General features: G+C 34.9%; 2 protein-coding genes across 2 annotated transcripts; one reads left to right on the forward strand and one right to left on the reverse strand.

Moving 5' to 3' along the window:
* Nucleotides 1-1809: 1809 nt before the first annotated feature.
* On the reverse strand, nt 1810-10748 carry LOC139854318 (uncharacterized). The gene is made up of 6 exons (XM_071843629.1): nt 10684-10748; nt 10346-10421; nt 9050-9127; nt 3273-5028; nt 2521-2831; nt 1810-1830 (listed from the first exon to the last, which is right to left on the reverse strand). Exons 1-6 carry the CDS (start codon nt 10746-10748, stop codon nt 1810-1812), a joined length of 2307 nt encoding a protein of 768 aa, XP_071699730.1.
* A 307-nt stretch (nt 10749-11055) lies between these two features.
* On the forward strand, nt 11056-14574 carry LOC139852899 (uncharacterized). The gene is made up of 4 exons (XM_071842243.1): nt 11056-11126; nt 12057-12389; nt 13067-14025; nt 14183-14574. Exons 2-4 carry the CDS (start codon nt 12227-12229, stop codon nt 14387-14389), a joined length of 1329 nt encoding a protein of 442 aa, XP_071698344.1. The 5' UTR covers nt 11056-11126; nt 12057-12226; the 3' UTR covers nt 14390-14574.
* Nucleotides 14575-15746: the final 1172 nt, after the last annotated feature.

Raw genomic sequence — 15746 nt, forward strand, 5'->3', positions numbered from 1 at the left:
GAGATCTTCACGAAAGACTTCTTATCGTCTACATGTTACTCCTAATCCAAACATGCAATTATGACCGGAAAAAATTGTACATCAAATTGAGGGTTGATGTATGTCTGGCAAACGGGTCAGGTTGAGTCGGTTTGGGTAACGGGTCAAAATGGTTTTGGGTTGAAATGGGTCATAGGTCAAACGGGTCAAAATGGGTCAGGTTGGGTCGGTTTGGGTAACGGGTCGAAACGGGTCACAGGTCAATTGGGTTACATCACTTTTTTTTTTTACATTTATTACATTATTTTAGTTATTATTATTTATTTATTATATATACATAAGAAATATTAATATTAATATTAATATACATAATAAATGATATAACCATGAATGGTTTCATAAATTTTTGACGGATGAAACTTTTTATGCTTGACTCATTTGATCCATTCACAGAACCTATTTGATCCATTCACAGAACCTATTAGACCTATTTCTATTTATTGATATTTGAGTATTGATACCCATTGGGCCCGTTTCTTTATTTTTTGTACATGACTCAATAAGTTGGAGAGAAACTAATTTGAATATTTTTTTATGTTTTGATTTACATTGTAAGGTCTAATATTTCTCAAGACCCAATTGACTCGAAAGCTTGACCCATTTGACCCGAATTTGAGTGTTTGACTCAATTGCCAAGTATAAGTTCATACCTGTGCAGTGTTGGTTTGCATTATTGTTGGGGTCTAGGGTCAATGAATCTTTAGAAATGTGCGACTCGATTAAATCATTTTATTTATTTTAATTTAATTTAAATTCATTTTCTCAAAAAAAATAAATTCAAAGAACTAGAGTTTATGATAATTTCAGATGTAAATGACCAACATGTATTTGTTGATCAATGAATTTGAGAATTATAGATTTGGGGTAACCTTTGTTCGCAAGTTTTAATTTGAATGGAAATAAAATCAACAACAACAACAATACCCAATCCCACACTTGTAGGGTATGGGGGAGGTGAGACGTAGACAATCCTACCTCTACCCTAGGACAAAGAGAAGTCATTTCACCACCCCGAGTGAAACACTCACAAGGGTAGAGAAAGTCCTCCCTCTCTATGTTCGACGGATAAAGAGATTGCTTGCAACGGACCTCCGGCCAAAAAAAAAAAAAAAAAAAAAAAAAAAAAAAAAAAAAAATTAAATGCCAACGCCATGAAAATGGTGGAACGAATTTCCATGGGTTTTAAAATGTTGCCTGGGATTCGATTTAGGCTCTAAGCGACAGTCAAGTCGCCAATAATTAGACGCTTGCTGATGGCTCCCGAAACAGCGCCGTAAAAAAGAAAAAAGAAAAACGTACCTTAGAGTGTACTGCGGAGCACAGGACGAATAAAGTAAAGCTGCATTAAATGAGAAATAAACATATATGTCCACATACAGATAAAAACACAACATAGCAAGCCATTCTATAAGAATTAACATACAAACATACATAAAACAGTATCTACCCAACAAGCATACATACGGGAAAACCAACATACGCATACATAGATATAAAACATACAAACATACGAATATACATACCAACATACGGATATACATACAAACATACGAATATACATACAACCAAACATATAACTATACATACATATAAACATACAACCATACATAAATACAAACATACATAAATACATAAATACAATCAAAGACAAGCAGAAAAGCAAAACAAGCGAACATACAAACAAACAAACATAAACCTGCGAACAAAGTTAAATACATACATACAAACACGAACATCCATACATACACATAGAAACCCACATGTCCAAACTTACACCATCGATGCATGGGTCTAGAGAGAAAAAAAAAAAAAAAAAAAAAAAAAAAGGTCGCACACAAAAAAAAAAAAAAAAAAAAAAAAATACATACAAAAAAAAAAAAAAAAAAAAAAAAAAAAAAACAACAAACCAGCAAAGAGCAAAGAGCAGAGTGAAAGAAGATACCCACACAGACCCACAAAACCACAAACACACAAACAAAACCAAAAAACCTACTCGTCTATTCTAATTCTAGTCCTCCACGCAACCCTATCAGAGGTCATGTCCTCGGTCAATAAGAGCTCCTTCAAGTCTAGCTTTATCCTATCTTCCCACCTACGCGTAGGTCTACCCCTTCTTCTTACGCCGTCAACCGTAAGTGTCTCGACCCTCCTAACAGGGGCAGTAGGAGGTCGTCTTCTCACATGCCCAAACCATCGAAGTCGTTCTTCTCTAAGCTTGTCGATGATGCTTCTAACTTTCAGGTTCTCCCTAAAAACACTATTAGGAATCATATCTAACATGGTTTTACCACATGTCCACCTAAGCATCCTCATCTCTGCCACCTCCATCCTCCTCTCTTGTGCTTTCGTCATAGGCCAACACTCTGATCCGTATAACATGGCAGGTCTAATTGCCACCTTGAAGAATTTCCCTTTCAGCTTAAGGGGGATCTTCTTGTCGCATAAGACTCCAGTCGCTGCTCTCCACTTCACCCACCCTACCTTAATTCGGTGCGACACGTCTTCATCTATCCTCCCCGATTTGTGTAACACCGAGCCCAGGTATCTAAACGAAGTTTGTGGATGCAAGATCTGGTCTCCAATACAGATGTTCACTCCATCACTTTGTTCATCAACATTCCTATCAAAATCGCAACTAAGATATTCTGTCTTTTGTCTACTAATGTATAGACCGTTACTTTCTAAGGCCACCCTCCATTGCTCCAGCCTTCTATTAAGCTCCTCCTTAGAATCCGAAACGAGCACAATATCATCGGCAAAAATCAGGCACCAAGGGTTGCATTCTTGTATCCCTCGAGAAAGTTTATCAATGATCAAAGCGAAAAGGAAAGGGCTAAGGGCCGATCCCTGGTGCAGGCCTACTTCTATTGGGAAAACTTCAGTATTTCCCACCGGTGTTCGAACACAAGACTTCGCCCCTTCGTACATATCTCTAATAACATTAATATACCTACTCGAGATACTTCTGCCCTTAAGGGTCTTCCAAATCAAGTTTCGTGGCACGCAATCGTAGGCCTTCTCTAAGTCTAAGAAGACCATCTCTAGGTTCTTTTGCTTTTCTCTATACTTCTCCATAAGGTTCCTAATAATATGGATTGCCTCTATCGAAGAGCGCTTTGGCATAAAACCAAATTGGTTCTCCGAAACATCGGTTTCGCGTCGAAGTCTAGTCTCAATCACTTTCTCCCAAAGCTTCATAGTATGACTAAGTAATTTTATGCCTCTATAGTTACCGCAACATTGAGCATCCCCCTTGTTCTTATAGATGGGAATAGTCTCACTCAGTCTCCATTCCATAGGCATTTTAGAGCTTCGAAACGTCTTGTTAAAAAGGCAAGTCAGCCATCTAACACCAGTGTCGCCCAGGCACCGCCACGCCTCAATAGGGATCTGATCCGGTCCCACTGATTTATTTCTCCCCATCTTTCGTAGTGCCAATCTTACTTCCTCTTCGCTAATCCTCTCGCAATCTATGCTGTTATGGGATTGTTCTATATCAGCGTCTTGTAAGTCCTCGTGGCGCTCTGGTCTTCCCACTACGAAGAGAGATGAGAAATACTCTTCCCATCTTTTCCTAATTTCGTCTTCCTTAACTAAAGTTTGACCATCTTCATTTTTGATAAACTTGATGTTATCAAGATCCATGCGTCTTCGCTCCCTAGCTTTGGCTATCTTGTAAATATCATTAGCTCCCTCTTTGGAGTCAAGTTTCTTATACAGATCTTCATATGCATTTTCTTTTGCTAGGGCTACAGCCTTCTTAGCTTCTCTTTTGGCTTCTTTATATCTCTCTACAGCCCTAATTCTATCCGTCGGAGTCCCCTCCCCACCAGCGATGAGCTCCCTAAACCTTAGTTGCTTAAGCGCAACTTTGCTTTGAACCTCTTCACTGAACCACCATGATTCTCTAACAGCCCTATGGCCTCTACATGTACCTAGAGCCACACCTAGGGTTTCCTTGGCTACCTCTCTAATGGAGGACGCCAGACAATTCCACATCTGATCCGTGTCATCATTGGATATCATTTCTAATTCAGCATCCACTCTACCTATAACCGTAGTTTTAAAGGTCTCTGCCTTCTCTCCGTTCAACTTCTTCCACAAGATCTTAGGTTGGGCTTGTCTCACACTCTTGGTGGCCCGTCTCTGGAGAACCAAATCCATGACCAACAGTCTGTGCTGGGAGGAGCATGTCCAGGCAGTCAGGACCTTACAGTCTCCACAAGTCCTAAGATCCCCTTTGCGAATTAACAGGTAGTCAATCTGGGTACTATGACCTCCGCTATGAAAAGTTGCTAACTGAGCATCCCTCTTCTTGAAAAACGAATTCACAACTGCCAAGTCGTGGGCAACAGCAAATTCAAGAATAGAGAGTCCTTCCTCATTTCTAGCTCCGTACCCAAAACCCCCGTGGACTCCCGCATATCCCTCAACATCAGATCCTATATGGCCATTGAGATCTCCACCAATAAGTAAACTATGGTCCGAAGGGCACATCCTCACAACCGCGTCTAACGATTCCCAGAAGTGTCTCTTTTCAGCATCTCCACGGCCCGCATGGGGTGCGTAAGCGCAAATTACCGTGAAAGTCACCTCCTGAATAACCAACCTAACCGACATAATCCTGTCGCTCCGTCTACCTACATCCACAACATACTCGTTGTAGGGTGGGCCAATAATGATTCCAACCCCATTCCTAGCTACTCTCGATCCCGAGAACCACAACTTGTAGTCATTGATCCTAGCCGCCCCTCGACCTTTCCATCTAGTCTCTTGGACGCACAAAATGTCCACTTTGCATTCTCGTAAAGTCTCGACCAGTTCATACCGCTTGCCGGTCAAAGTTCCCACATTCCAACTACCCACTCTAATCCTACCCAACCTCGCTAACCTATTGCCGCTTCTAGGCCCAACCGACCTACCCGCCCCAGAACCAGAAGGACATGACCTTAAGAAATCATAAGAACGTCTAGTGTCTATCTTACCAAACTACGAGCAGCTAGTAGTAAAAAAGATAAAGTAATAATAACTATAAGCAAGTAGAAGAAATATAAATAAAAAACAGGGAGTAAATAACAACGAAATTACACCAACGAAAAACAGTAGGTAAATTATTATATTATATATATTATATATAGAATTATAAGTAACCTAACCAAAAATTTAGCTTATAACAAATTAGAAGGAAAAATACAACAATTATAATATGAAATAGAAGATGAGAAAAAAAGTTGTTATATATATTAATATAATACAGTAATAAACTATCAAAAAAGCACAAATAGCATCCCAATACACAATCTACGATTAAAAAGATATGAAATAATAAGTTATTAATTTAATACTTAATTATAAATATAAAAATGGATAAAATAACTATCTATCTTGATCAAAGTACCGGCCAGTCAACCAAAACAGTTTCCAAAAAATACTAACAAAGAGGCAATTACTTGCTAACAAGATTAAAATAATTATATGAACATGTGCAAATAAAATAAGCAGCAAAGCAAAGTTAAAAAAAACAGCAAATAGCAGGTAACTAGATAAGCGTAAGACAGAAGAGGTGGATGTAACCGGCCGACAGGATTTAAGATTTTCCGGCAGCGTGGCCGTCAGTCGTCTAGCAACCGCGGTCCGGGAAAAACTGCACCACAACGTAGATCTCTCCGTAGGCCGATTTGTAGGCGATGATGCAGTACTCGCCGTAAAATAGGCCGGAAAGCAAACACCAAATTTTGCAAGCAAAATTCCCGCGCGTTACTGGTCAATATTCAGTGAAACTTGGTGTACTAGGTTCGTGCCAGTAAGATGCGAATTTTGGAGTTGGTGGTGTATCACAATTTGAAGTAATTTAGATGGAATTTGTATATACAACGACTTTGGTGTTTTTTGAGTGTACAGAGATCCGTTAACTAGTGAATGGAATTTTTGAATGTGAAAGTAGAGGTGAATAATTATACTAAGAATAACCATAACCATTTTAGTGAAATTGGAATGGAAATAAAATCAAGTGAAAGACAAAGAAAATTAGCGTTACTAAGTTTTATATTGAGAAGAGAATAGAAGTGGATGTATTAGAGCACCAGGAGTGGACTTCCGTCTCCCTCCCGTCGGGACCCTCGTCGCACGTTGCGCCACTCCCCCATCCTGTCACATTTGCTCGTCCCACCTTGGTCAGTCACATAGGCGACGCGAATCGAGGCACCGGTTTATTAATTAAAAATTAATATAAATATTCTCAACTCACATTCATATACAAAAATAAATACTGACATACCCCAACTGACACAGGTCACCACTCTCCACTTTTTCTGACTCACCAAGTCAAGCCTGACATGCCAAGTGACCTAGGTCACCACTCCCAGTGCTCTTATCTAGTACTACCTCCGTCTCATTCCAATAGGGCAGTATTCCATTTTGGGCTGTCCCATTCTGATAGGGGTGTTCATCGGTTCGGTTTTCGGTTTGTTCGGTTTATTCGGTTCGGTGTATTCGGTTTTGAATTTTTTTTGCGCAAAACCGAAAACCGAACCGAAAACCGAATTCAAAGTTAAAACCGAACCGAACCGAAAACCGAATTCAAATTCGGATTCGGTTCGGTTTTCGGTTAAAACCGAATATTATGATAAAACTGAGAACGATGGTAGTTTAATTGTGACGTTACTGATGTCTTAGTTATTTGTATCCTAAAACAATGACGTACTTTTAAATTATCAAGAATTCGATGATTTATTAATATTTACAGCTTAATTATGACATTTACCACTTCTGTTATTAAGAAGAAGAACATAATAATTTGAGTAACTTATTTATAATGTGAGTTACCAAATCGTTATATGGGTGATAACATATTTTATTGATTGGGTCCCAAATTATAATGACATTAAAACATAAATATACAAATTAAATATATAAAAATTTTGAATTCAGTTTTGAATTCGGTTTTTGGTTAAACCGAATTCAGAATTTTCAAAACCGAAAACCGAACCAAAAACCGAATTCAAATTCGGTTTCGGTTTGACTCGATCCGAAAACTGTTTTTCAAATTCGGTTTGGTTTTTTTCTGGTTTGGTTTCGGTTTGGTTTTCGGGTTCCACGGTTTCAAACCAAATACTGACCACCCCTACATTCTGATAGTCCACTTTCATAAATAGAAAGGAAAGAAGATATTTCATTGGTGGATCTGGAGAGAGAAGATATTTCATTGGTGGAGAAATGAAGTTAGTGGGATTTCCTAAAACTGCGTGTTTTTTGTCTGTGGACTATTGGAATGAGACGGAGGGAGTATAATTTTTCTTCTAAAGCTTCCTCCTAAAAGTTTTAATTTAAATGGAAATGAAATGAAGTGAAAGAAACATAAAAAAAATTGGTGTCTCTGAGTTTTATGTTACAGAAAAGAGAATGAAAGTGGATGTATTATCCTTCCGAAGTTTCCTCCTAAATCTGAAGGATCTTCTTCTTCATTCATTTCATTTATTTTCCTTCTTAATCTCGGGAAACAAAACCATAAGTTTATAAATTCATTTTTGTTGGCCACTTAAATTTGAAATTATAGTATGTGGTAATTGTGAAAATTTATATGTTATCTGATGTATTTCGACTTTCATCAAAAACTTATTATTATATACCGTTTTATTCTTCAAGGTATAGGTATGATATGTTATTATATTTTTAACTTTTAACGTAACAAGCCGTTTTGTTCCGGTTGATTTATAACGATTTGTTACATACGAATTATAAAATAATACGTTTATTACTTATTTAGTATGAATTGTAGTAGTATATCATAACTTTGCGACAATCTAAATAAATTGTAAAATACTCGTACATAGTTTGCTAGTTATCATACATAAGGAGCTACTAACTTTGCAACTATCAATCCGCTAAGAAGCATAAACCCCTTCGTGACCACAAAAAATTCATCCGCAATGACTCTAAGCTCCTCTCAAAGCGAGTAGTCGTCTTGTGATTAGTCAATTCATAAAGCAAGTCTAATACTCATGTAATTATCTAAATTTTAACAACCTGTTTTTAATCACTTTATAAGTAGCTTTAAATTTTCCAATGTTAATGCACTCTTTAACGCTTATGTTGTCATGAGTTGGAAACTTATACATTTCCATGTATTACTACAGTATAGAAGACAAATTGGATCATACCATAAACTTAGATTTTGTAGGTAAATAATAAAATTATATTAAATTGATTTTAAATTTTAAATTAAATGGTTATATATATATTTTTTTCATCATTATTATTATTTATAAAATATAAAATATAATATAATACAAAGATTTGTAATCTTACACTACTAGTTTATAACCCGCGAATTCGCGGGACTTAAACATAAAAATATTATATCGAACAAAGTACAAACAAAGTTCAATTACAGCCTAAGTATTTTTAGTAAAAACCTAATTTGTTTTAACAATGCCATAAAAACTGTATAGTTTAGAAGGTGAATTCTTGACCCATATGCATATAGTCGATTGTAGGCATACATGATATTACACACAATATGACATATGACAACAGGAGAGTAAGACTAAAGGTGGCGTTCTTGACACATTTGCTTATGAATGTGACTTTAGTCATTCTTAACGCTCATATAAAAGGTCAAATGAGTTTTTGGCATAAATATTAAATATGTATATTGGCAAGACAAATAATACACGGACTCCTTCCCATTATTATATCTCTAAGCAAAACTCGAAAGCTATAAACGTCACTTCCTTCATTAAGGATCTCTGCACTCACACAAGGGTTTTATACATATAAGCATTGGTTTCCAGTAATTACTTAATCATGAGGTCAGAAATTGTAATAAATAATAAATTGCATTTCAAAATAAGGATAAAAAATTGTAATAAATTACTAATGCAAATAATCATCCAAATAAGTAATAGTAGTAAAAACCCTTATACAGAACTACAAAATAAAAGTTCAGAAAACTTACGATCAATCCAGCTAGTGAACATATTTGAAGTATTAAATTAATACGAGGACTTACAAAATAATCATCCAATGTCATATGATGTTCTAGGCAAATTTGAGGACCAAAATATCCCCATTCCATACTGATGATAATCTTATTGACAAAAAAAAAAAAAAAAAAAAAAAAAAAAAAAATAAAATCCTTTAGTGAGTTAAAAAATTTTTAGCTACTTTTATTCTTAGTTGAATATTATTAATAACCCAACATACCGCGTCTCATGAACCCACTGCAGCATGTATGTAAAGTGCATGGGAATTCTCAGCCATTGTATGCACAACATCCGTAAATAATTTACAAATTTTAGATCGTAACTATATTTTATCTTTTTCCACAAGTCCAAAAACATAAAATGATTTTTTCTTCTTACTCATCTCTTGAAGCTACAGATTCTAAATCAAACTCAGGAACAATCACTATAAGCATACATGTCCTCATATATAAAATTATTATAATAGCCATATGTTTTAAATAGTTCTAGAAAGCAACTCATAGGGTAAGTGACATGCTAATGGTGAATCGAAATGCTTCACCATGACTTCTAAGCACAAAAATTGCCTAAGAGGACCTGTTTTTTATTGTATGACATAGCAAAACATTACTTGCAAAATTTGTAAAACACACATGCATATAATAATATAATTCAAATTAGTAATAGATTAAGCTAACCCAGCTGCTATTTTTATTGGTTTTGCAAGTTGCAGCAACTACAAAGGTTTCATATTAGATGTGGTTTGAATATGTTTGATCATTAATTTTGTCAAAACATTACTAACCTGGGTCAATTTTAAAATTTGAAAAATTAGCCGTATGCTTTAGTTTAAACTAAATGAAAATCAAAGAATAAATATGCAACCCTTTGAACCGTGAATGTTTCATCTGCTATTTTATATTACCCATTCAAATAAAACATAACCAGAATCAACTCATTCATATATAAACTGATAAAAATAGCTAAAATCATCAAATTTGAAGTTCACGATTAACAAATCCGAATCATGGAAGCATATTATCATAATCACAAATTTGATTCATATAAAATAGCAAGGAAACCATTTTGTTTGAATTTTACTTCTATACTACCCTAAATAAGTTGATCAGTTTTTTTATTAACATGTAGTGAATCTAAGTGTAACTATGAACCCTAATTTCAGATAATATAGAATAAATCGAAATTGACATACCTGAAACGAAGATCATGCTCTTCTTTGGTGGAAACGTAATTGCAATTTATGTATCGTAAAAGTACATATGATGAATTAATTCAAAAAAACCCAATAAAAACCCTATTTCAACACAAATAAAACAACACACCTTGATTTCCATTATAGGGAACCAAACAGCTTGAAGATACTTAGGGCAAACGATCGCAGGTATGAATATGGCATGACTGAATATCGAAATTAGGGAAAAATATAGCAGGTATGAATATCGGTTGACTGGGCAAACGCATAAATTAGGTTTTATGATAGTTCCATCGTTCTCATGAGTTTGTATTAGTAAAAAACTTTGATTGGAGAATCCTTCATCATCGTGTAATTAACAGAATCAAGAACGGGATTTTGAGTTATTCAACGTTAATGGTTCTAGTGATGCGCTGGTTTTTTTGAAAAGATTATAAGATCCGTGGTGTTTGAAAGTAAGGAGCGTACAGGGATAGAGATGTAATTGGCTTTTGTGCGTGACGTTTCTCAGAAGGGATAAACGTACGATTCATTTTGTAGGGCTGAGATTAAAAGGGTTTTTTTCATCCAAGGGGGGAGGTTTTTCCAGCTAGGATTTTTTGAATAAGGGTGATGTAATTATAGTTTTGTAATAATAGATAAAAGAGATTCTCTGATAAAGAAAAACCCAATATTGAAAACAAGTTTATTACTCCGTATTTTCATTTTATCAGATAAAAATAAAAAGAACAAGTTCATTTCCACGAGGACTAGTTTCGGTAATTTTAAATTTTAGAGGACTAAATTGTAAGTTTCGTTTCTTTAAATACTCGTTAAACCCAACCATTCTGTCTTGCGCCTCAGTCCTAAGAAAACACAATTACGCTTGATTTCTTCGATCATCCGTCGAAACCTTTGCCTCTCTTCAGCCAGTAAGTTATCGATCTAACCTTTTTATTTATATATTTCTGTTGTTCGATCGATCGATCGATCGATCGATTGATCTTGTTTATACTCAGTATTGATCCACAATTTAATGTATGTTTTATGATATTTACTTTTACTTTTATATCTAGGGTTTCGTATATCGAACACCTGATACTATACATCGCACTCGATTCTTGTATATATTTTTTATTTCGTACTGTTTGTTATTAAATATAAAGCGGTAACTGTTGTATAAAAGTCTTCGATCATGATAAAAGATACTATAATATTAGGGTTTATATGATATTAGGGTTTATGTATGTGTGTGTACTAAATAATGTATTTGTATAAATACAAATATAAAATATAAATGTCTGTATATTGAAATTGTTTTAAACATTGATCTTTTTTCATGATAAATTAAATAAATTTGTAATCATCTTCTTGATTACTCAGCCATAAATCACTGCTGTTTTGATTTTGATTGAGGTTGTCGACTGCTTAGGGCTTCAAACAATAGGGCCTAAAAATATGTATTTTTGCGTGTTTGTATATAAATATAATTTGTTTGTTAATTGCATGAAAAAAGTTATAGTTTTGAAGTTTATTGGATTGCTACAAAATAAGAAACAAATAAAAAACATTTTTTAGCTAGTGATACTGCTTCCTTTTAGCAATTAATCAGTTTGCCTCCAGATGTACACACTTAGAATATACAGACCTCCACAGACACATGCTTTTATACATATATGTATATATGTATACATATGTATGTATACATCCACATATGTACATACACCTAAATGTACACACTAATATTATACAGACACCAACGAACACAAACAAACACTAATATTATATATTTTACCACTTGTTGATGAGTTGTATTTCATATGCTTGTATTCTAATGTGCTTAAGTTTTTGACGTTTTGCAGAGAAGCTAATGTCTTTTGACTCCCGACGCATACAATTTTGGTTGGAGGTGCTTTTGCACTGGTTTACACTTTGGGATAGTAATTGGAATTTTTCATTTCGTTGAATCGCCCGATATTGGTTTTGTTTCTTATTAAAATATTCAGCGGTCAACACAAGAGTTTCGTTCATAATGAAGAAGAACAGATCTTCGTTTTGCCCAGGATTTCGTTTCCACCCTACTGATACTGAGTTGGCGATGTATTACCTTAAAAGAAAGTTGTTAGGGAAAAATCTCGTTCCCGAAGTTATTGCAGATGTTAAGATTTATGATTTCCACCCTCGGGATCTTCCAGGTATTAATACTCAGACCACTATGCACTTTCTTTTGGGTTTACTTGAACGTTTACTTAAATTGCAGTTGCTTATATTGTTCTTTTCATACTCGGGCCAAAAGATATTTTTAAGTGATGATTATATTAATTCAAATATTATAATTATATTATTTTAATAACAGCATGCGCTTCTTTTGGGTTTACTTGAACCTTTACTCAGATTGCAGTTGCTTTTATTGTTCTTTCTATATGACTACATGATATTTCTAAGTGATGATTATATCAATTTATATACTCCGTATTATTTATTCTTAATGACAGTATGCACTTTTTGGGTTTACTTGAACACTTACTCAGTTTGCAGTTGCTTTTATTTGCTTATATTGTTCATTTCATACTCAGACCAAAAGATATATCTAAGTGATGATTATATTAATTTATATATTATAATTATATTATTTTAATAACTGTATGCACTTCTTTTGGGTTTACATGAACGTTTACTTAGATTGCAGTTGCTTTTATTGTTCTTTTTATGCTCGACCACAAGATATTTCTAAGTGATGATTATATCAATTATATATTATTTACTTTTAATGACAGTATGCAATTTCTTTTGGGTTTACTTGAACGCTTACTCACTTTGCAGTTGCTTTTATTGTTCTATTCATAACACAACATTTTTACTTTCTTATCAGATAAGTCCAATCTAAGAAATGGTGATCTCGAGTGGTTTTTCTTTTGTCCAAAATCGAAAAAGTATGCAAACGGCTCAAGAACGAATCGTGCAACTGAAACTGGTTATTGGAAAGCTACCGGGAAAGATAGAGAAGTTAAGTATAAGGACAAAACTGTTGCTTGGATCAAGACTTTGGTTTTTCATTTGGGTCGTCCACCAAAGGGTGAGAGATCAGATTGGGTCATGCATGAATATAGGATGGAAGATAAGGACTTGGCTGATGCAGGCATTGTTCAGGACGCATATGTGATCTGCAAATTATTCGAGAAAAGCGGTGTGGGGCCAAAAAATGGTGCCCAATATGGGGCACCATTTGAGGAAGAAGACTGGGACGATGATGATGATGATGATGAAACCGTCTTACTTAATGCCAATAGCTCAAATTTTAGCAACATGACCCAAACCGACCCAGCTCCATTTACTGCCGAATCTTCTGAAAATGTTATGGAGGAGATATTTGCTGCACCTCCATTAGCATTTGGGGCTACAAGCACACCAGTCCCATTTGCAAGCACTTTTGCTGAACCAGGCCTATGTACTGCTGTGTTTTCTGAACCAGGCCCGTGTAATGCTGTGTTTTCTGAATCGGGCCCATGTACTGCTGTGTTGCCCGAAACGGAGGGACATTTTGAGACTTCAGAACTGTTCGGTTCTTGTAATGCATCAGAAGGGCTGGATTTGTATGCAAGCATTTCAACTGTGATGAATATGACTGCAGTGGAACCAGGCTCTTCAACCCAAACACCGGTTCCATATGCAAGTGGTTCAGATAATGCATGTCATCATTTGCGTAACAATGATGATGATCACATGCATAGGATGCTTACTGATGCAGACGTTGCTTCGATTCTTCAAAATAGTAACACAATGTTTACTGATGCTGATGTTGCTTTGATGCTTCAAAGTGACAACACTAAGGTATGCAATCTGTAATTAAGATGTTATATGTTTTACTAGTTTATGCCCTTAGAATTAAGTGAATATTTTACTGACTACAGCGGTTATTAGTTGGTGTTTTTTTCTTTTCTTGTGTCTGAATGAATAAGGTAGTGATTGTTTTTATGTATCCATACAGGATGCTGAAACCGACCCCAGAGGGAATAAAGTTATGACTGATGCTCCGAATGATGATGAAGTGCTCCATTTTGACCCGGGTGACTGTCTTCTACTAGATGACTTGAGCCAAGATGGATTTAACATGTTTCAAGATGCTGCTACATCTTCTGATTTTGCGTTTGATCCGTTCCCGGCTGATTATTTTGATGCTGATGAGTTATTCTAGGGCTGTTTCAATTTGGAAACACGTCCATTCTTGGTGATTGATTGATCACGTATTTACAACACAGATCATTGGATGCTCAACTCTTGTTTAAGAGTACCATTTCTAATTTGCATTTCTGACATTTTTATTTAGTATTAACATTCAAATTGGATTTTTATTTTAATATATATCTTCTGCTTTATTCATCCCAGTAGTGTTTTCCGTCGACTTTAATCTGATAATTAAATTGTAAATATTCAATTACTAAAGAGATTTCGTAATGGAGCTATTTTCTTGTAAAATGTTCAAAACGAAAGAGATTTCGTAATTGAGCTATTTTTACGGAGAATAATTTGAAGGTAAATGATCTATTTGTTTATATTGGATCTATTGTATTTTGTTGCCTTTCTAATTTGAAGGTAAATGATCTATTTGTTTCTATTTGATCTATTGTCAACCGGCTTATAATGCCATTGTGATTGTTTCTTTCGCTTCCAGTCTATTATTGTCTATTGCTAGAAGCATAATAAGCTGTCATTCAAATTAATAAAAAGAACTTTTTATACACCGAAATGTTTCTTAACTTCTTGTAAACATTTCAATATTCTATGACTATAAATATTCAATGTGTGAAGTAAAACGATCAAATTTTTAAGAGACAAATACCCAATTTCTTGATATATTCCACGACTACAAAACATCAATGTGTGACAACTATAATGGTTTAAAAGAAGAATACCCATCCTCTTGATTGAAATGACACTACGATATACACAATTATGTATTCCACGACTACAAAACTTCAATGTGCGACAAACTACCACAACAAATAGCCAACCTCTTTATTTGTGAGCTCAGTTTTTAGTTGCTTGTATATTGTCGAGCTTGGTAGTTCGGTTTGTATGTTGTTTCGATGTTTTCAATCTTTCTGATTAAGTTGCCTATTGTTAATCATAGTTTTATCCTTTTTACGCCAAAAAAGTAACTAACTTCTTGATCGAAAGTGCACTAAAATATAACATTGGGCTAAAGTGCCTTTTTTGGCAAGGAAACAAAAACTTTATAAAAAACTTGATCTCAAAAAGAGACAAGAAACAAAGGATACAAAGAAACCACCGCGACTAAGGTTCGAAGATTGTAAACATAGCCTAACCAAAACCGAAAAACACTAACTAAAACCGAGCCTCAACATGACCCTAACAAAATATAAGACAACAAATGACGAAAAGAAACTATCAAAACACCATATAATGAAAAACCAGAAGACCGAATCAAGCACTAATGTTTTTGTTGAAACCATCATCCGCATTAGCCTTAAACAAAAAGGTCGATTCAATTTCAACCTCGTCCGAGTTTAAACCGCCATTTCTAAATTGGT

Source organism: Rutidosis leptorrhynchoides, chromosome 6 (assembly GCF_046630445.1).
Source record: "Rutidosis leptorrhynchoides isolate AG116_Rl617_1_P2 chromosome 6, CSIRO_AGI_Rlap_v1, whole genome shotgun sequence".
In the NCBI taxonomy this organism is placed as follows: Eukaryota; Viridiplantae; Streptophyta; class Magnoliopsida; order Asterales; family Asteraceae; genus Rutidosis; species Rutidosis leptorrhynchoides.